Source organism: Nomia melanderi, chromosome 6, assembly GCF_051020985.1.
Source record: "Nomia melanderi isolate GNS246 chromosome 6, iyNomMela1, whole genome shotgun sequence".
NCBI lineage: Eukaryota > Metazoa > Arthropoda > Insecta > Hymenoptera > Halictidae > Nomia > Nomia melanderi.
In genome coordinates, this window is record NC_135004.1 from 8,319,652 (window position 1) to 8,342,443 (window position 22,792).

At 39.9% G+C, this 22,792-nt stretch overlaps 1 protein-coding gene across 8 annotated transcripts in view; it reads right to left on the bottom strand.

Moving 5' to 3' along the window:
* LOC116431670 (uncharacterized) overlaps window positions 1-22,792 on the bottom strand; it is a 312,877-nt gene that overhangs the window by 94,365 nt on the left and 195,720 nt on the right. For all 8 annotated transcript variants that reach the window (XM_076368499.1, XM_076368496.1, XM_076368501.1 and 5 more), the window contains one exon: window positions 7,747-7,859. In XM_076368499.1, the coding sequence (XP_076224614.1) occupies window positions 7,747-7,859 (113 nt within the window). The remainder of the gene's footprint in view (window positions 1-7,746; window positions 7,860-22,792) is intronic.

Below are 22,792 nucleotides of genomic sequence, written 5' to 3' on the forward strand. Positions count from 1 at the left end.
ACACACAAACAATCATTTTCTTTATGACATATCCCCATTTTAGAATTAATCTTTCAATGTTTATTTAAAAGTAATCAATAAATACATAAGTATTATGAAACTTTTGCAAAATAAATTTGGTAATTACAAGTGTTTCATAAAATTGTATTATTATATTTAATAATAATATTAATATTTTCCTATATTTTCCTCAAAGTAATAACTAATATATAGATATTATAAACGTTTTGTAAAGCAAAATTCAATTGAATTTCGTACAATTGTATTATTATATATAATAATAACACTATTATTAGTACTATTATTAACATTGTTTATCTTATTATTATTTATAGTATTTAATAATAGCATTCTCGTTTCACTTTTTTTTCTCGAAATCGCCTCGGCCACTGAAGCCAGAAATTTCTGGTTCGTGATAAATGCCACGGTTCGTGCAATTGCTTAGTATCGCATTCAAATGTAGACGTACGTCTGAAGCCACTGGAACAAATCGCTAGGTAAGAGGATCGCATACGTAAAACCTTAGGCGATTGATCTGTTTGTCAATCGTTCCACGGTTCGTTTTTCTCGAAATCTCGGGTTCCCCTCCGTTTCCATTGAATATCTTACTCGGCCTGGACCAGCTGTTTCCCTAAAAACAGTCTGATTTACCCAAATGATCCTTCGCCGGGTTGGTATACGTCGATGACTGACTTATACTACTTTCGCGCGTCAACCGTCGCAGGAACGTCTGAAATATTACTCGCCGCATCACCGAATTCAACCAATCTCCCGAGGACAGACCTCTCTGTACGATTTCCATAGAAATTCTCTTTTTCTATCTCCGTGCCTTATTTCCCCGACCTTGCAGCCAGAAGTGGATGAAGAAGAAAACGAAAACAAGGCAACGTTCACTGGAGAACTATTTACATGAAAACACAAAGTTGCATAAAATTCTGAGAAAATATTTCAAATTCTACATGCAACAGATATACTGACATTTTCAATTAGAACAGGAAATTCCTGTGAAAATATAACACTTCAGATTATCAAAATTGGAAGACTACTTTCTCAGATACACGAAGCTCAGAATAATTCCTTGTATCCTCAAGATCCTTCGAACAACTTCTACTAACAATGTCCAGAATATACAACAAACCATGACAGAAGACTTCCAACCGAAAACATCGTTATTTAAATACCGCTCACAATGCATCGAGACGTATCCCTTCAGCGCCAACCACGGCAAGAGAAACGGATTCGCACGTATAGAAGTGAAACCGTGGGATTGATGTGTTTGCCGACCGCGCGACACTTCCGTTCGTTTCTCTTTCATTTTCGGCTCCTTTTCGGCTCGTCGCCTCTTCCTCCGGTTCCCGCAACTTCAATAAAAGGATCCGGCTCTTCCTCTTGCCGAAAAAGGAAAAGAAAAGGGGAAGAGGGAAAAGAAAAGGGGCTCCATCCCATGGCCGGAGTCACGTCCTCGCCGGAATCGTACGTCCCGCGCATATGGAAGGGGCCAGGCGTTTCTCCCAGAGATAATCGAGAATCGTTGTCGTCTCGTTATACGTGGGCGAGCTGCAGGGTCTGCTTTCACCGGGCTGCTTTTACCACCGCGGACTCATCCGCCTCTACCTTTTCTTATTGCTACTCGGGACTCGGCTGAAACGAGGAGAGCGCGGTTCTCTTCGGCTCTGTTCCCTTCATTCCGCCGCGTCGACCTTCTCCCTCATCGATAGTAGCGTCCCCGTCGTCTCCAAAGGAAACCTTAAATCCATTCCCCGGCAGCGTATAACGCGGGATATCAAGTCAGTCGGAAAGTTCGTATTTCAATCATATGTATGATTCACTTTGATTCTTCATAGTTCATCACTTATAATTAACCCTCTGTCTTGCTACACCATGTCAGACTCGTGAGAAAGATTTTATAGAAATTAACAGGCATAAACGTTATTTTGTTCCTTTAAGTTAAAATTAACACGTTGACTGTCACGAGAAACAAAAACGTTTTATATATCACTTATTTTTTTCCTATGAAAAATAAAAATGAAGAATTATTAATTATTTGCTATTGCAATTCTTACGTTACGATATTATCTTATTATTTATGCTACTGAATATATTTATTTAATATCGGCTATCTTGTAAGTTATAAATATTTTCTTGTCATTTTGAAGCTCCGGTCATCGATGACCGCCGTGGCAGTTAACGTGTTAAATATTGCTTTGTTATTATTCACTTTTCGTGTTTAAAGTGCAAGTATAAGAATAGTATCGAATTTTCTTTCATTTCTAATGAATTATTAACGATAAAATAATTTTAACGTATGCAGTTATGAGTGAGATCATAGAGCGAGGGGTTAAGTCATATTCTGTTTTAGATGTATACATAATTATCTAGTTTTCAAGAAAGTTTAATAATTAAAAATATTGAAATAACAAACTGTATTTCATTGTTTCAAAATTTGTTCAGAATGTGAAGTGAATTGTGGTCTGACTTGTTAGCTCGGATGCACTTTGTGTGCACGAATTCCTACGTGGATGAATAATACCTTGTTGCTGTTCCGCTGCCGGTAGACACAGGCTGTTTCTTATTACTGCTTCAGGTTATTAAAGTGCTACGTACTCTTTTCCTGCCCACTTCACAGAGGAGCATTATCGTTGATCCCATCTCCGACCGTAAACTGTATCAGCCACCGCGTCACCAGTGAGAGAACAACTTTATTTCGCTCGTCGACTTCCCGTGCGGTGGAATCCGATTCGATTCGATGCGAAAGGTTTGAAAGAAGGGATGAGGAGTTCGAAGATTCGTTCAAGAAGCGATTATGGAATTGTTTTTCGCTTTTAGTAGGCTATGCTTCTTTAAATTGTGAAGGGGTTGGAAAGTAATTGATTTATCCATACAAAAAAACTTGCATAAATTGTATACTACCTCCAAAAGTCTATATATCTGTAGAGAAAAATTGATTAAGAACTAATTTTTGGTAGTGACTTTAAATGATATTGTAGTTGTTAAATCACTGAGCAAGGAATGACAAACAAATGACAGTTTATATGAATCCCTGGCACTTTATTATATTCACTCTTAAAATTAACTATTAAAAGAAATAATATTACAAACGGTAGCAATAAATCACTGAATAATAAATAACAAATGTTACAAATGTATATGGTTTAAACGATCTGACTAGTTCCTATATAAAACTATGTTTCCAAAAGGAAATATTCGAAATGTCGATACTTCATAGCACCGATATACCCCGTTCACCTCCTTATTGCTCGATTCGTTGTAAAATTGTGTGTCAAATAGCATTTCATCGTAAAATGGATCCGCATTCGCCTGTCCATTCCCCGGAAATGGGGTGCCGTATAAAAAGATAGCGACTGCATCGTAAAAATGCACCGGCGATGTAATAGGATGTCGAAATACTGGACGGTTCCTCATCTTATCATTTTTTTCCAGGGAATAATTCGGTCCGGCGGTGGAAGCCGCGAGGAAATATTCACAAGACCGATGACTTTTACTTCGCGGCTACGGCCAAAGTTCAATTCGACGCGTTGTTAATAATCTGTCGTATCGATCCGACGTGGTTGGCGGTGGCGTAAGGCTCAATTTCGGTCTCCATAAATTATTCATTGTTCTCCGGCACACGGGCCGCGATGCGCGTGTAAGTAATACGTATGCAGAATACAATACGGTGAGATAATTGGTACGTTATCGAGTGTATATCCTTCGATCCATCGATTAAAATGATAAATCCGCTCTTCCGGGCCGTGACGAGATCATATTTCCCGTGCGCCGGTGGCTAACGAGAATTTCGATCGCAAATAGAACATTCTATTAGGGGAATTTTATAACTCTCTTCGCAAATTGTCGCCTGTGATAAAATGAATAACGCTTATCGAGTTATTTCTAGTAGAACGGGTTGTTCGAATTTCCTGCACTAAATATTGTTGCGATCCGGTTACTCAATACCTGAGTAAAACGCATTGAAAACTGCTTCATTACAGGGCCGTTGTTGCTGGCATCACAAACACGGGTCTTCACACACGCTAAATTCACGCTAATGCAACCTTACGCTTGGAAATATCATCGAGTCAGGATTAATCGAGAAGTACGCGAAAATCCATTTCCAAAATGCGGAAACATTTTCAGTTTACGGTACGCGTAATTGCAGTTGAGAGCATTCCCGACATTCGTTTAGTTAACTAAACGAGTAATATTGTAAGGGAATCTCCCATTTGTCGTCGTTCACGAGACCGACGAAATTTCTGTCACGACAGTCGACAGCGGATCTGGGGCGTTGATCTTGGCGATTACGCACGGAATGAGTTCGAGCACCAAATCGTTCCTGATCCGACAGTAAAGATAGAATTGTCTGAACTATATAAAATCACTAGAATTCATAACTAAAATGATAGAACGGAAAGGGATCACCTAATCATCTAAATTGGTCTATGAAATCCTAAATGATTATTGGTTAATTTTAATTGTTATTTAAATATTAACCTTACGTTCTCATACAAATAGGAAGTTTGATAATATATTTTTCATATTTTAAAAAATAACTGCACTCATGTTGACCTACACTTTTCGATATCGATGATATTCACTGAACTGTAAATTTTAAATTGTTGTTCAGTCGCGAAACGAGTTCAAGAATTATACGAGATAATCTCAAAATCGGTTGAAAGATCGATCTCGCATTACTATAAATACAGAAAATTTTCTATAATATTTGAAATATTTTAAGAAACAGCTGCATTCATTTTGACCTAAACTTTTCGATATTGATAATATTCACTGAACTGTAAATTTCAGACTGTTCAGTCGTAAAGCGTGTTCGCGTGTTATATGCGATAGAATCGAAATGGGTTTAAATTATAGAGTGCCAGGTGTTAAGTTTACTGTGACATTCAGTAGAAGTGTGTCAACAAGCTCAGGCAGACGCCAGATGCAACGATATCACGACACGGGAAACATTTTCCTAACGGGTACAGCTTACATCCAGAGGCATCAACTAAGAGCGATGTCGGCCATGAAAGTCTGAATTACCACACTTCTCAGCTCGTTTTTATCACTACATAAGAATTTCATTTTCATTGTTTACCATGAGCACTGCACATATCGCGTACATACAGCTCGAACTTCATGTTATTCTACAATTTATTCCTATTCAGTTGGCGCATATGGAATTGTGATTTCAGTTAGGAAATTTCGAACAATGTTATTTGTTCCCTTTTGTATTTCGTTTAATCAAAATGCTCATCGCTGTTTCGTATGTACATGTTTTTCAGCGTTAACTACACGATCATTATTTTCTGATAAAAACCAGTATTCCCTGACAAAACAACCGTTCTGATTGGTTCTATTGGAAATCCGCCCGTGGGTTATGATTTTCGTAAAAAATTGTTCGACCCTCCAATTTTTCATATTTTGATGTATAAGTATTGTTTACAATGAAAATGGGAAGATGAATGAATATTTGACGATAAAAATGTTCAAAGCAATGATAATTTTCAATGTAGGTAACAAACAGCTCACAAATCAAGTTTGCATATTAAAACATGTACAATATTGCTAATTATAATGTTTTTCTACATATCATAATTCTTACAATATTGATTCTATCAAATATGCTTGTCAACCTTCATTTTGCAAGTCACCTTTCTAACACGAATCACAACTGACAAGAAAGGTAAGTATCAAATATCTTCGTAACAACTGTATTCCCCAATTAAACTCAGTAGACACTCAAAACGTTAATACATTAAATAACTTAAATCACTGATTAACATTACTAACAACCATCAGTTTCACAAACACCATCCAAACAAAATAAGAATGCAATGCTCAAACGTCTCGAAACTTCAAAAGCTCGATTCCAAGCAGTGATTATTTACACCAGACATAACAAACCCCTGTAAATAATTATCACTGGCCAGTAATTCGAGCATGTTCACCGAATGAATCCTCGAAACTCGGCGATCGCTTTGCGGTGATTCTAACTAAATTCTCGGCACAACTGAATCCTCGGCCAAGATCAGCCTTCAGCGAGCGGATCGCGAATAGGAGTCGGCCCCGTGGGTATCGATATCGCGATATACAGTCGCGATTCAAAACAGCGATTCGCGGAAGTTCCAGTGGGACCGGTTGGCCCGACTTCCAGTCGTTATCGCTTTAGCCTGGGTACATCTAAATTCGCCCGGGGCCGTCGGAATGTCTACGGCGCTCGCCCTTATTCGGTTAAGCCCGGACTGTCCTGCACTTAAGCTCGCATAATTTTCGCCCTAACTAGGGAGAAATTACGCCTCCGCTCTGTTTGCGCAAGGAAATACGCGCGTCCACCGCCCCGTATCAACCCGTCCCTCCCCGCGACCTTCTACTCCTCTTCCGCCGGCATCTACGGACCAGCTTTCCCGACCGTTCCGGAATTAACGTCGAGTGCAAACGTTCCGTGGGGCCACGAGGGTTCTCGAAACCCGAGCCTTTCGCACATTTTCCTCTCGGATTTCGCTCCGCCGGATAAAGGAATGCCTATACCGCGTTGGCCTCGTCCGTTCGGGAAACTTTCGTCATCCTCCCTTCCTCCCAGCGCTCCTCTCTCTTTCCATCGCGACCCCTTTCTCAGATGTTTCGGATAAGTTTCCCGCTGTCTTTCCTCGAGTCTCTGTGTTTTTCCGTGCTCTCCTCTTCTTTTTTTGTCTGTACTCCGCTTTTCCCTTTTTTCGTTTGGTATGCTCGGATGTTTCACTTCGGAACGGATTGCAGGACAAAATGGATCGGAAGTTTCTGAGAGCAGATGCTACGGCTACTTCGGGAGAAGTGTGTCACTGGCGCACGGTGACGCGGGTAGCGGAGTTTCATGAATGGAACGTGATCTTTCAGATTTAACGTTTGAAAATAATCTTCTGTTGTTCGCTTGAAGCGTTTGATGATTCGTTTCGATATTTGACATTTGATTAATTTTGAATTTAAGAATTTATGAAATGGTGCTTGGTGATATGGAAAACGGTGTATCATAAATGGCACGCGATCTTTCGGGTTTCCTGTCGTTTGTATGAAGTCTCAGTGATTTAGTGCTTAGGAATCAGAACTTGTTTCTTGTTTCAATTAATTTTTTACTTAAGAATAACATTCGGAGGAAATTTTTATGTGAAGCAGAATCGGTTTGCAGGCGTCTTAAATATCGATCACGATTTAATGATATCCAATATATAAATGCGTGCCGGAATTTCGTATTCAGATTAATGTTGTTGCTGATAGCTGTTTGATGTCCCGGTTCAAAGCTGTGACCAACAGAAATCCTCTCGCTAATAATATCATCAAGTAATGCCCTGAAAACTGGTAAAGATATCACTAATGAAGCTGGTTACTAAGCCGATCAATGCTTGATTTGCTAGTCGAAGCGGTGTCCTTTCGAATCTCTGTATGGTTGATCAGAGATAGAGATATTATATATACCGTTTGCGTCACGTTACTCGATGTTCGTTGTACTGTATTGCTTTTCAACAGCTTATTACTATCTTCCTAAATATCCCTTCTCAAATGAATAATAAATTCTCTCGAAAATTGTTAACAATATTTTCTCATGTATATCTTATAAATAATACTTTCTGCATAAGAATAGCATATTAACAATAATAGTGTACAAAAATAAACAAAATTTATTGATGTAGATGATAAAAAAAGTTTAAAGGGGTTAACGTGCACAAGATATCATTGAATTAACGTCGCGTTGAATGAAATGTAAAAGTGTTGTCTTACCAGTATTGTTCACTGGATCTCCGCCTCTCACCGGCCAACCGACGGACAGGCTCGCTTTGGACGAGAAGCTGAAGTACGCCAAAAACTGGGATCTCGTGGTGTTCTCGTTTATTCTGAAACAAGTACAGATACGTGAACTCAGCGTCGCTTATGTACACGGAACCCAAGTGTTTTACACGTTAAAACAATAAGAGGAACCGGTGATAAATATTACGGAGCACGCTATTGCGTGACTCGGCTTGGATATTTACGGATCTGGATCTTGCACGCTCGGGTGAAGAGATATACGGATACCTTGGAGTGATACAGGCTCGGTATCCTCTGGTAATTCGCTTCTTTCCGTCACTATTTCTTGCATGTTTGTCAGAGTCTGAATTGTTCAGTTTCAACGAAAAATACGTATTTTCTTAATTAAAATGATAAAATCGACTTTCTTCCATAGACATTATTACGTTTTGATTCAAAATTATTTGTCACTATTCTGTATTTAACAGAAAGATGTTGAATAATAAAAATGCTTGCGAATAGATATACAAGTTAAAATAAATAATAAAATAGTCTGTTCCATTAACATGCATGGAACTTTGGTAATCTTGTGAATTCATAAAAGCACCTTTAACGCTAGAGTTATCAAGTCCGTAATACAATTAACTTATAATTACTATAAAAGTTAAAAGAATAGATTTTTTATTTTATGCTGATAATCGTTACAATATGCAAGTGAAACTATTCATTTTTTGTAATTTCGAATACTTAATTCCTTTACGATATTAATAATTACAGAAGAAGAACACTGAAACCACTCATTGTAAGGGATACAATAGCCCAAGTATTCTACACGCACAGAATACTAAGAAATATGTGAAAAATGGAATTCTATTTTCCTAGGACCTCCAAACACGAAACTACCCTTTGAGACGTCCCTGGAAACGTTCAATCCCTTCGAAATCACTCCATGCGTCACCGTGACGAGGGGATTTGTGTCTCATATCTCGATCAGGCTCTCTCGTGAGTGCCAATCAACGTTATCCGCCGCCAAACACATTTCTTACGGGATAGAAAGCATTAAGGGGTTGGAGATAATCGGCGGATCGAGCAAGAACAGGGCACGTTCGGAAAACGGAAACGTGCCTGGAAACTAATAGAGTGTATCGACGTGTTATTACGCAGAACCAGTCGATCGCGGAGTAAAAGGTATTAAGTTCAGCGAGCACGAGAGTCCCCGCGACCTGGATGCTCGTGCTCGCAGCGAACTTTCCTTGTATCAGCCGACGATGATGAAGATGGAAGGTCGCGCGGGTTGAACGTGTAGTTCCTGAGAAATCGCCTGATCAAAAACAAAAAGAAATAATAGTAAAAAGAGACGAAAAAATAGGAAAGGTGTGCGGTGTCGAGCGTAAAACTTCTGCGAGATTGGTCGAACGTAGGTCCCGGGTCGGCACGGTCGTTCGTCGTGCCAGTGCTAGCTGTTTAAACAGCAAGCACGTCGAAGTCTTTCATCGAATGCCCGGGAATCGATAACCGAACTTTCCCCGGGGAGGGAATCCGGTCATTCCGCGGAATACGTATTAAATAAAAAAATGGGAATGGTTTCGCGCCACGACATTCAACGGGGTTTCCCCTTTAATTAAATCGAGTCGCTGCGCGGAAATTTCTTCCATTCCGAATGTCTTGATGAATAGGCCAAAAGCTCTGATCGTGTTCGATTGCTTGTTAAGTTTTTTTGCGGCTTCGTATGATTCGAAGCAATGACACGGTGTTTGTTCTTCAACGTCACGAAGAGGGGGGATGAATGCGGGAAGTATTTCATTGGTCGGCTTCTATGTGGCGCAAGCACCGCCTATTGTTGGTAGGAGTTCTGATTTGTAATCTATCTAATTTAATCAGTACTGTCGAAGAAGATTTTTAAGATGTTCAGAGAAAGTTGTGTTGGAAGTATGATTAGTTATCGTTTATTAATAAAATGAATAATTTTACTGTGAATAGATTGAAGTTGACAATTTTTATGGAGTTTCTTTTATTTTGATGGTTATCTGATTTAGGGGAAGATTGTTTGAATGAAGTTTGTGTAGCTTTTAAGTACAAATTCATCTATGTTAATGAATAAAAACAGTATGTGGAAACTATTTCTGTAAGAAGTAAACCTGCATTTTTGTGAGAATTATATAAATTTCAATATTAGTTGATATACTATGTGAGTTCCTTTCCCATTGATACGAGTACATACGAAATAAGCTGGCGGAAACATTCAAAAGGCAAACACGACACGAGCAAGAGCAGGTCTACGTGTCGATATTGGCGACACGGATACGTGAGACACGACACTGATGACTCTTGCGCCTTGAGACTCGACACCGACGACTCTAGGGACTTAGCACCGGGAACTGGTTATCTTGGATCGTGAAACGCGATATTCTTGAATCCCAAGAAGCAATATTGACTTCATACGAGATAGTAATTGTTGGGCTACAGATTTTACACACTTCTACCGTATCTTAACACTACAACTACCGAGCAATCGAATTGTCTGATACGTATTTTCTTGCACAAATTACAAAACTGTATTTATTAAAATTTCGACTGATCTATATTTTACAATAGACCTATAATTTAGAAGTTACTCGAATTGCTCGATAGTTTTAGTGTTAAAAGATCTTTCAATATGTTGATTGTCAAAGGTATTTTACATTAAATGCAAGTATATGTTCGGTCCAAGCATTATTATGATAAAAGTAGTACATAAAAGTACTTTCAGGATATAGAAAATTAATATTAAGTATTCTAAACTGATAAACATGAATATTTCTTTTTTTCTAGTCAAAATGAAGTGCTATATTTCTGACATCGATGAAGTTTAGAATAAATATATATTTAAATTGCTTCTTTTTAACCTTTTAGCTACGGTGGGACTAGCCGCGAAGCTATACCTCTCTACGGCAAGGTTTGACGCGGCCTGCATACCATAGATGCAATATTATTGCGATTTGAGACTGATAGAATCTTCCACTCTGCAATTACATTTGATTAGACTATAACGTGCACAACTATCGATAACAGAGAAAGAATTGTGCCGCTATAGTTCAAAAAGATGATATACACGAAAGCCACTGTAGGCGCGTACAGTAGCTAAAAGGTTAACGTTAAATTATAAACGGTAACATAACCCACCTATAATGGCAGTAATGAATAAGGTAGCGGGGCAAGATGTTAATCAATGGGAATAGTAAATCAACATAGACTGCTTTTTCATAAAAAATCACATTTGTTAGGTTTCCACGAATTACGTTCGCTTGAATCCTCCTCGGTTCAAGAACTTCTCAGCCCGCGCACAATCTGTCTTGGAAGCACCAATAAGAAGAAGTTGCGCTGGCAGAACGTAACTCAGGATGCAACCGCGGCGGGAGAGGACAAGGAATAGACGCAGGATTCCGTAGACGATGGGTAGCGCGCCGTAGACGGTGCCCCTAATTCGATTATTTAGTTAGGTCAGGTTAGCTTTAGTTGGGTTAGCGTCGGTCGGGAGCCAGAGGTTACTCAAGACACTCGTAACTCCTAATTCTATTTACTTACAATAAATCTTCTTCATTCGGCTCCTCGTCAACCGTTATATTTGATTAGCTGCCAATGTGGCGACCGGTAGCCACGGTTACCTCTCAAGCGTTACGTCGTCCAAACATCAACGACGTTTTTGGCCCGTTTCACAACTATCCGTGTACAATTGAATGGTCTAACTCTTGTTTCTAAGTTTCCGAAAAGAAGAAGCTTTTCTAAAATGATCTTGGATTAATTATGCATTAATATTACAATTACTAATATTAGTAATTAGTAACGATTACTATTAGTAATAATATTGTAATATTGGTATTTAATTAAGCCTAGAACAAAAGCTTTATTATTATTCTAAGCCACTCGATTCTGACTGACAAAGCAGTCAATTAATCAAATCATGACTATTGGAAGATCTATTAATAAGTCTTTATTCATTAATTTGATTAAAATAAAGCTTTTAGAAGACCATGCAATAACCGCTGATAAGTAAACTGCTCCGAACCAAAACAATCGTTTCGTCCGTCGTCACAGGTATTTCGGACATCGAAAATTGCTCCGTGTCCTTGTGAAAGTAAGAACCGATAGAGGATTATACAGAGTTCGGTTACGACGCCGCAAGAGGCGATCTTGGTTTTACGGGCGGAATCGATTGGCACCTGTGCGCGAAAAATCTGTCGAAGCTGTCGTGGCTATAGGGGAGCTGGAGGCCCTCTTGTTAACATCGAAAGGGCTGACAAAGGGGCAGGCTGACTCTTAACATCGTGCTTCGAGACGGTGAATAACCTTTTCTCCGCGACCAACCAGCAAGAGGGAGGGAGGGAGAAAGAAGCGCCGCGTCGGGAAACGATTCTTGCCATTCGAGCCTTTTTCTTGTTGTTCTGTTTTTCTTTTCTTCCATTTTTTCTGCTTTAAACACGAATCGCGCGGCTAATGGACGGAAAAAGGACCTTCGGTTCTGCGGAATAATGCGAAGTTGAAGTTACAATCACGACACTCAACGCATTACAACGATTTACTGATAAAGCTGTTTGTTGACGCTGTAACGGTCAAAGTTCATATTATCACAAAATAAAAATGCATTTTTGTGGAAACATTCAATAAGAACTGGTTTATGACACAGATAGCTGGGATCTGTTATTTTTGAGGCCTCGCAGGAAGTCGCCAGTTTTTCTGCTATGGATATTACGCTGTTGAATATTCTTAATTTTCGATATACTCCAATGTTCAATAGGTGAACCCTGATTCTGTAGGGAAGCTTCTTTCTACATCAGAAATTATGTTAAAGTTAGTTGAAGTTACTTTTGCACCAATCTGAATATCTAATTGCTATTTATTATACAATGAAACTTACTATTAACGTCACATTTTCCGTTTAACTCTCAGTATTCATCACGAAATATGTGACACCTTGAATGCATAACAGCGACAGTTGTAGAACATTGTCTAAATTAAACAGATGAAACGTCTGTCAGCGTAAGCATTAATTTCCTCATTTGGGTTATACTGCGACGTGCTAAATGTAGTTGACAACGAGCCGCTGAAACGGTCAAGTATTGCTTGGACACAACGTGCCCTGCAATCAAGAATAACGGCATGAGAGGCGGTGTTGTAGACAGAAAGGTTACTGAACCGGTTTACAGATTCCTGGCAGCGGCGCTGGTCGCGCGCTATACCGAAAGAAAATTAAGAACAACTTGCCCCCCGCCGCCTTTCCGCGACGAAAGGTTTGCAGGGTTCGTTACAGTAACGAACTTCTTTCCACGGATTCGTTTCGGATTCCGATCACGTACGTGCTGCTCCGAAAATCAGCTTCTCGTGAAACATACACCTCCACACCCTGCGCAAGGAACGTCTTCTGGATCTACAGATGCACGATTAAGGTAACTAATCCCCTGGTACTAACCATGTCACGTAGAATAACGTGATGCTCGCACCACTGACACAATTGCGACAGAAGTTCTCTCCCGCGACATTTATATTAACATATGTTGCCGGGGCAAACGGATGCTGAATAATAATTTTTGATGAATTTTAGTATTCGACGGAATGGTTGCCATCGTAAGGTATGCAGAAATGGGGTGAATTTCGGATGTAAATGCATAGAACGTGAAACAGGGTTGTTCTAGGTTAAACGGGGAAGGAGATAGAGATCATGCGTAATATTACGTAGTCGAATGGCAGGGCAAGTGAAATAAGGTCATGCTTTGTCAGACGTGCGGAGTAGGTAGATTAGATCTATCGTTGGTTAAATGTGGGTAATGAGGCGGAACGGGGGGATGGAACGTATTATAAATTAGAGAGGATGTGAATATTATTTTCGTTTCGATGAAAGAGAAAGTAGAATGTGATTGTCATTCTGAAAAAAGGAGATTTTGTTAGCGGAAAATACGTATTGCAAGTATATTAACGCATCATTGATCGGCAATCTCATGCAGAAGCTATTCCATGTCACAATTGTTATTCCGTAATTAAATATTGCAAGGACAAACACGAGTTAACTCGTGACCGGTCGACACTTGTTAAGACTGTTTTCAGATATGTAATGAAGTACAATAAATAGAGATGTAAATTACAAGTAATATTAGGAGAGTAAAACATGAGTTATTTGTAAAGAAAATATACAGTAAACAAATATAATATATTATACGAAGTTATTCGTATTGCACGAAGTTATTCGTATTATTATTCACGAAGATTTTATGATGGCAAAAGTGAACGATATTAAACGGCTGTAGAAGATATTGAATTCGTTGAGGTAACCTTGCTTATCTTTCCATTACCGATCACGAGACTGTTTTGTCATAATACAAAACTTAAATTTCAAGGGTTTAGCTGGTGCCTCAATATAGACAGCTTCTTGTAATAATAGCCTCCAGCGAAATATTCGCAGATATTGCTTACTGTAATAAATATTTCATGTATGTGTCGTAGCCCTTTTCCCCATTAATTATGGATTAATAGGCTGCTAGGGAATAACCGCGATGCAGAAGTGGGCTGAACGAGTGAACGCACGAACAATGCGCTGCCTTTAAAGAGCATCGACCCTCTATCCCCTTGGCGTTCCCGGAGTCGCCCTTGCTTTCCATATTTCAATTGCGGTCACGCTCGAATTCACACAGAAAAACAGTTATTCCATTTGAAATGTTTCTGTCATTCTCACCTACAGTTTTTCAGCATGAAAAGTAAATATAGATTAGTATGTGTATAAAATCAGCACTGTAAAAAGAATGTCAAGCACATAGAAAAGAAAATGGGTTAGAAAATTGATTAGATAATCACTGAAGCTTTGATACATTTTTTTAAAGCGTGTTGTTTTAGAATATAAGTTTATTCGTAAGTTACTTGCTATAAATGAGTAGAATATTCAGTTCAATATTACAACATAAATTTTAATGATTACATTATAATGTTGGGTACTTAAATAAAAATACAAGCGTGTTGTTTTAGAATATAAGTTTACCTGTACTTTTATTTAAGTACCCAACATTATAATGTAATCATTAAAGTTTATGTTGTAATATTGAACTGAATATTCTACTCATTTGTAGCAAGTGACTTACGAGAATTACACTTCTAACGTCCATAAATTTGTTATTAGCTAGACTAATAGTTTCATGGGACCCTTTAATTAAATATAACTTTAAAAAAAGTAAATATAATTATTTTTTAGTAAATGTAGTTGCATCGAAAAGATTTCTCAATTATAATAAGAATTCGTCAAACGGCCAATCGAATTTTCATTCTGTTCTTGTTAAATTGTGCAGAGTTGCGTGAGAAAAATGTGGAATGGGGACATGGAATAGGACAAGAGTAAGAAAAAGACCAGAAAACCGCGGCTGCTGCTGTAAATTACCTTATCTTGGCCATATTCGTATCCCTTTATTGCGTTATTTGCATGAAGACAATGTTCGGATCCAGTTAGGGCGGGGATGGAGGTCACGGGGTATCTGCGGCGCAGGTTTTATGCAAAACTACGCGTGGAGATTAAACGATTGAGTGAGAAAAAAGATTTCAACGCGAAGGACGTTAAGCTGTCTGGTTCTGGTGCGCCGCATTTCCCGGGCTTCTTTTTCTCGGGTGGCATGCATTATTTATACTGGCCTTAAGCCGCCGTAAGAACCGCTTTATAAATTTCGAATCACTGTTAATATTGAATGTTCAACCCCTAACGATATATAACAGCGCATACTTTATCATCTATCGCCCGCCCATTAACTCGCAGTGTTAATAAAGCAAAGTTGTCGTTATTATTTAATGGCCGAGTCGAACTTTCCAAATCCGTAAAAGGTTTCACAGAGGATCAACATGTTACGAATAAATCATTCAATCCTTTTTAGTACTTACTGTGGCGCAAGTGATTGAAAAAGGGGAATCGAATTTTCCATACAGAAGATAAAATAACAGCGGTACCATCATTGAAGGTTTTTATTTTATTCTTAATCAAGTATGAAGGGAAAATGGATTATTCCCTAGAAAGTTTTATATATTCAAACATCTCTGTGCAGCTAGACAACTTTTTTGCCACTGAAATTATAGTTAAACGCGTTTAACGTGTGCGTATTTGACGTGCATGCATTTGGTATGTATGTATGGGCTTGGTGTGTGCTTAGAAACGCGAACCGAAAAAAATGTTTCCAACTCCGTAGAGGCATTTGAATTAATAAGATTTTCCGGAAACATCTACCTTCATTTCCCAGCTAGGTTTCAGATACAAAAGCAACTTCGAGAAAAATCAACACGGGGCTGTAACGGTAGATGGAAAAAGAGTAGAAGTGAATTCACCATTTAAACTGAGCTCAGGTAGATCGTTGTACAAATTTTTCTCCGCAAAGTTGAAGCAGTTTAAATATCAAGAGCTTTCCATCGAAAAGTTAGTGATCCTCCAACTTCACACAACAAAGTATGGCATACATTGTTTAAACTATATATTTATATAATATTATACTTTTATGCTAATCGATCGATAATTAAACATGAAAATATCAATTTCAAACTCTTAGATTAAATATTACATTATTAAATAACCATCCACCGAGGAACTAAATACAAAAACAATTTTACATATCATAAAAAAACAATCTTACCATAAATAATCCTTAAAGTCAACAAGTTACAAGTGTTGTTCATGTAACAATTACTATCAAACATTTTATCCGCAATACGCTCAGCGAGTATTTCCCCAACCGCACAAAGAACAGTTCCCAAGACAAAAAAGCGCCAACACTTTCAAGATTACGCGCTGGCAAAAACCGCTTGCCTAACAAGAAAAGCTCAGGTCCTAATCGCGTGCCGGAGTTCCGAGGGTGAAAACTTTCCGCGTGGGGATCCCGGCAAATCAGCGACGGGAATCTTGGGGTACACACGGCTAGAAACAAGAATATCGGGCTCAGACGTGCATAAAGGGCGCGTTCAGGGGTGAAATCTGTTTCCTTTCGGAATACACCATTTTCTGGGATTACAAAATACTTCGACAGCCGGCTGGCACAGAAGAGTAAAAGCCTCTGATCGAAAGGCAGTTCGGATGTAAAGGAAATAAAGGGAGCGATGGCGCGCGAGCGGAGCATACGAGAAATTCCGCAGGGTTTGATGGGAAGGGGTTAGAGCGGGGGCGAATGGCGGAAAGGCCGCGAAGAAGCTCTGTCAATTCCTTCGCGCTCTGAATGTTTCGCCGTCCTCTATTGAGGCGTGAATCCATATTTCTTCGGGGTCCAATATATCGCAGACGTGTAAGTAAACAAATCTTTCGCGAAGCATTACGCGCCGGTATCGCGCGACGCGACGCGACGCGCTCGCGGAGATTGCATTTTTATTGACATCTTTCTCCCGCGGCCCGTATCGCGCGGAGTCATCGGGGTCACCGGTTATCGAAAATCGCGTATCGGTGCAGATCGACCGTGAATAAAATCGTGTTCCGGTCGTTTTTCGGGGATTCGGATCCGAAGGAGGGCTATGCGGGATCGAGGCGTGCGAGACGGATTGCTGAAAGGTCGCGGGGCGAAAGACGTCGTTGGCCGGAAAAGGGAAAAAAATGATCGGGGCAAAGGGAAATGGGGAAATTGTGAAAAGAGGTCCGTCGGAATATGCCATCTTCGGGGCAACTGTAAATCCATACGTCACGGATCTTGAACGCTTGTGTGTGTGTCGGTGCGCGAGCACGGTCAGTGAACCGGAAGCAACGTCGGAAGTGGCGGTGTCGGAGCCGCGAAGGATTTTCCATCTCGATCGTGTCGAACAAGGGAAAATAAAATTTCTGCTAGGGTGAGCGAGACGCAGATGTAGATAAGGCGCTCGTTATCTGTCGCGTCCCAACGGAGATTCCAGGGGAGTTGAAGATAGTGTCAAAGGAAAAACACAGGATTTCGATTCCTCCCGATAAATGGCGATCGAACTGTATTCAAACCGTGTTAGCGTTTCTGGACCTTATAACTGGGAGAATACCGACGGAAGCAGATTTCGTGAGACTCGATTTTGTAAAAAGTAAAATATGTTAATGGTAATAAATTAATAAACATTTAGTGGTTTTGAACGAAGTTTCTGAGGAAACGTCATATATTAAATTGCATTAAACACGAATTGTTAACCACCTTAGCATTAGAATTCGAACAAACTAGAAAAGATAAATTATTCATTCTGATACGATTCCTTTAATACATTGAATGCCACGGAGATCACCGGTGATACCCAACGAAATCGACTTACTGTTTACTCAATTAAATGATGATTATTTAAAAACATTTCTATATTATAAACAATGCTACCTAATGCGGAGGCATTCAGTTAGGTATACACGCAATAATAATGCAATTGAATCAAATGATTAAATATCATAATTTCCCATTTCGTGTATTTTGCTCTATGAAATCGTACGGCATTCAACGTATAAATCAAACAATCACACTTTGTCAATATAAATAAAATCAGTCGCTTAGAACCATAGAATGAGGCAAGAAAAACTTATAGATCCATCACCATCTTCCTCTTCAGAGAACGTAAACCGATCTCAAGACCGTGCAGGCATTTCAATGGCCAAAGTGGCAGGCAGCGTCTATGGATTTAAAGGTGTTCCTGGATCGGATTTGTAATGACAGGAGATCGGTAGCGCTGGATCGGGGAAGGACGTTCAGGAAACACGGGCGAATCCAACGACCGGCTCGTGTAGAACATGGAAAATAACCGTTCAACGCTGACGAGGACTTCACGCGGATATGGATAGGACAGGCATTATTCGCGGTATCAGGGAAAGAAATCGCCGTAGGTCGCAGTCCGATGGAGAAGCAGCCATCTGTCCAGATGAAAATTCGATCCGGAGAGATTCCAGGGAACTCTCCTGGAAACGTCTGTTGAGCCGAGGTCGTTTTAAAGTCCGGATCCAATTTCTGGCAGCGCGGTCGTCTCGAAACGAAGAACAAAAAGGAAGACGAACGTCGGGGGTTAACAAAGTTTTTGCCAGCGACGGAGTCACGGAACAGTTGTAATTCCTCCTACTCGCGTGCCGGTGAATACAGAAAATACAGAATACGGGGAACCGTAATGCGACGCGGACTGGTCGAATAACTCTTTCGTACCGCGTGCTCTTCAGGCAATCCCATCAAGCTCCGATCGTTTAATTTACTAAGTTATCAAACTTTATCACGCAAAAATAAAAGTTTCCTCGAGGCGATAGATTCTAACAAGGAAACGTCACCAGCAACTAAGATTAAAACGTATTTCGCGTGAATACGTTTAGCGCGGGGATGAAAGAAAATCGAAACAGCGGGGAGGAAAAGCGAAAGGAACCTTTTCCGGGGGACCGTTTCGTTTCCATTCACCAAACTCTCCTTTTCTAACGGTGTCATTCGATTTTGATCGATCGAGTTCTTCTGGCTGATCTTTTTTTTCCGTCTCTCCTCCAATAGAAGATGCATTGACCCAAATCCTGCCGCGAGTGGGAATAATAAAAAAGCTTCTCTGCTCGTGGAAACGGAAAAACTTTCTCCCCGACTCTCCCTGTTTTTCCATTGCGCTCGATCGCAGTCGCGACGCCAATCAACAAGAATAATTAGCGAAATTCGAGGGAATCTCAAAATATGCGCGGAAATCGATTGCATCATGAAACGAGTCAACACATTCCCTTAACTTTATACCACGAATTCCTTTATTATAAGAAAATTTGTAACGAAACGCAAAAAAATATTAAAAATTATTATTATTAACCCATCGATATCCTATTCATTCTTATTTTTTAAATACCCAAACTCTACAACTACAAGTAAACCACCCAATTACTCAAACAACGAGAATTTAATACATAGTCTTCTTTCGCAATATTCAGAACATCGATACATCCAGTCCTCAGCGGAACGACATTTCAAAACAATAAAAAATTCTCGTCGGCAAATGGTTAAAAGTTTCTCCGAGTATGTTACCCTTCAAAATACAGCTGCACAGGTAAACCAACATTAAAGCTGGTAAAAGATTCAATGGAAAGTGGATTCCGCTCGGACGTGGTCCGTCGAAATTGATAGAATAATCCGGACGTGGATTCCACGTTAGCCGTGGATGGAGGGTTAATGAAACGCGTTTCGGGACAGGGTTCCTCGAGTCGGGGGCGTTCGGACCAGTAACGCTCGCCTTTAGCGGCATAATTACCGTCGGCACCGGTGCGCGTCGCGGAACCGTTTCGGCGCTGCCGTGACCGCAGTGTCGGCTTTTCCACCCTGCCACCCCCTTCCATCGGAGGTCTTGTTTATTGTTCGATAGGAATCGATTCGGTAAGTGGGCCATCCCCGACAACGAAGGTGCGAAACCGTTGACAGGGTGTCGATAACCCTCCAAGCCAGAGGAAATGGAAAGGGCGGTGGGTGTGTGCGGGGGTTGAGGCGGAGCTGGAGGAGGCGGTGGAGGAGAGAGGGGCCGACGGCAATCCAACTCGTAGAATACCGATAATATCTCCCTTTTGCCGGGATTGCCGAACGAGGGGTTGGGGGGTGGCTGAAGTTCGATGCATCCCACGATCTTCCCCGTCATAACCAGTCCACGTACATCTACCTTACCACCTCCGTCCCCACCTCGTTCTAACTTTCTTCCGTTCGGTTCGATTCTGAAAACCGTCACGCGAAACTCGATATTAAAACTCGGAGCGAGTCACCAAGTTTCCCTTCATATTTCGAGAAACTAGAGATTTTAATCGATGGAACCGCGACCGGTTCGCTTCGATCGCCGCCATCGTCATGCTCTGTACAATGCTGACTTGTGTCCCGATTCCAAGTTTTTTCTCGAGTTCCACAGGAATGGGGGAATAGTTTATTAAGTCCTGCGTAATGATTGTGCCGTTATCGGCGATATCGGGATTAATCAAGGGCCGCAATGCAGTTCTCTTTGGAGCGAAGGGGATGTAATTACGGAGGAAGCAGCTTTATGTTTGGCCCTTTGAGAGGTGACGGCTTGAATTGAGGATACTTTCGAATTTTTGTCGTTGTTTTGGGTAATATCGAGAATGTTGAAGTTTGTGTTGCGGTTTTTTCGAGTAATTACTGATTCAAAGTTGTTCTGAACCGTGGCGATCCGATAATAGCGTGAGGCATGTTGGTTGAAACGCTGACATTGACGTGCCATGAGAGAGACAGAAATAACTGTGTTACATACTCCTGTTAGCGAATATTGGTCGTTGATACCATGAAAATGAAACTGCAGTTCCATTAGTTCGTTAACCCTGAAGTTTTGTCTTACGTTCCAGAATTGTGCTATAAAATATGTACTGCAGTCAAACAGCCATACACACGAGAAGAACAATAAGATCTCCATAGAATGATGCCATAACCCACATTATTGTCAATTTATACACACACTTAAAACTTATAAAAATAGCTGCATTCTGTTTAATTTCAGATTTTCCAGATTCATCGATAAAAATGTAAATTCGAAGAAACGCACAGGATCTAGTTATTACCGTCGTAAATTCGGGCTCGTGTACGGGTGCTTAACTGTATTAGCGGTCTCCATTACGATATTCGATCGCTGAAAGGGTTCGATGCGGCATTCGAGCCGGGAATGCATTGCATGGAGGCGCGCGAGCTCGCGCAGACGGAAGTAAAGAAGCCGTTTATATCGGTTTCCCAGCAGTCCGTATCGAAAAAACGGTAACAATAACCTTACAGAATAGATCAGCAACCGACATTGCGCCGGCGACGGGAGGGAAGCGATTATCATTTACAACGATGATTAATCGCGCACACGGTGGCGAAGATGCGCGCAAAGCCGCAAATTGCGTCAAATATGCGATCGCTCCAAATTGATTCGACATGTTACACAGCTGCCGTTCGCGCGTTGGTAATGGTGTCCGCCTACAGTTACTTGTATCAGCGGTCGAAACTTCATCAAAGTTTCGTAATGCGGCCGCGCGCGCATCGGAAATATTTCGTTCGTCTACGTCGGATCAATGGAACATCGGTAACCCTTAATTGTTGGGGCGGAAAAAATTTATACTACAACCGTTGTTGGTTCAGAAGACCAGTATGTACTTTCTGATGCAATAAAAGTACTGTTTTAAGTAAATGAAAAATATTTTCCTTGTTATTCATTAAATTTGAAATTACAAATCTCTGGAACCAACATTGATAGTTAAGGATAAACACTACAAGTATTGAGCACTGATGATGTCCCATTTTCTAATATCGAATAAAAACTTCAAGCTTATTCCTTTAAACATGGCACAATTTTTATTGCAGTAATGCATATGAACAAATTAATTTAATACTTCCTATTAGAGATAACTCTTTGATCGCTATAATAATTGAAGAAAAAGCTTGATTGGATCATTTTGACTGGTCTAGTAGTTCCAGTATTAAACATTGAAAAGGGCAACAATTACTTTCGAACAAAAGGATTGATTCAATTATATCCCCTCTTTTCGACACAACGAACGCGTTTCATTTCGAAGTTTGTTAATAAGTTTTTGTTGCACAGCTTGTTTTCAGCGAACAGCTTTTAATTTTGTACAGTACTTTCATCCACGAAGGTAGATTTCGCATGCAATGCATTCATTTACTGGGCAAGCGTGTCTTTCAGACCAACATGAGGAATTAAATATAGAAAAATGTTGGAAAAGGGCAAATGAAGCTGAACATTCTGACATAACTCTACTGCTGTTGCTGAAACAAATCTTTTTGGGGTAAAAGTTCAAAATTCAGAGTTCACGTATTTCCGAGAAACTTAAAGCAATGAATTAACTTCTTAATGCCTTTTATAAAATACTTTTTACCTGTATTATCTCGAAAATAGAAAATTTCAATCGTGTAAATATATTGTGAAACTCACCGTGTTATAATTTCTAAAGTGACGTATATTTGCGTCAAAATAGAAACATACGTAACGAATGAAAATTCGCCAACTATTGGCAAAATTAAGATTTATAATTATAAGACCAAATCGTCCTATAATTCGCGACCATAAACTTGTTAAGCGATATAAAATGATTATAGTGCATTCTACATATGTTTGAAGGGATTAATGTGATTTA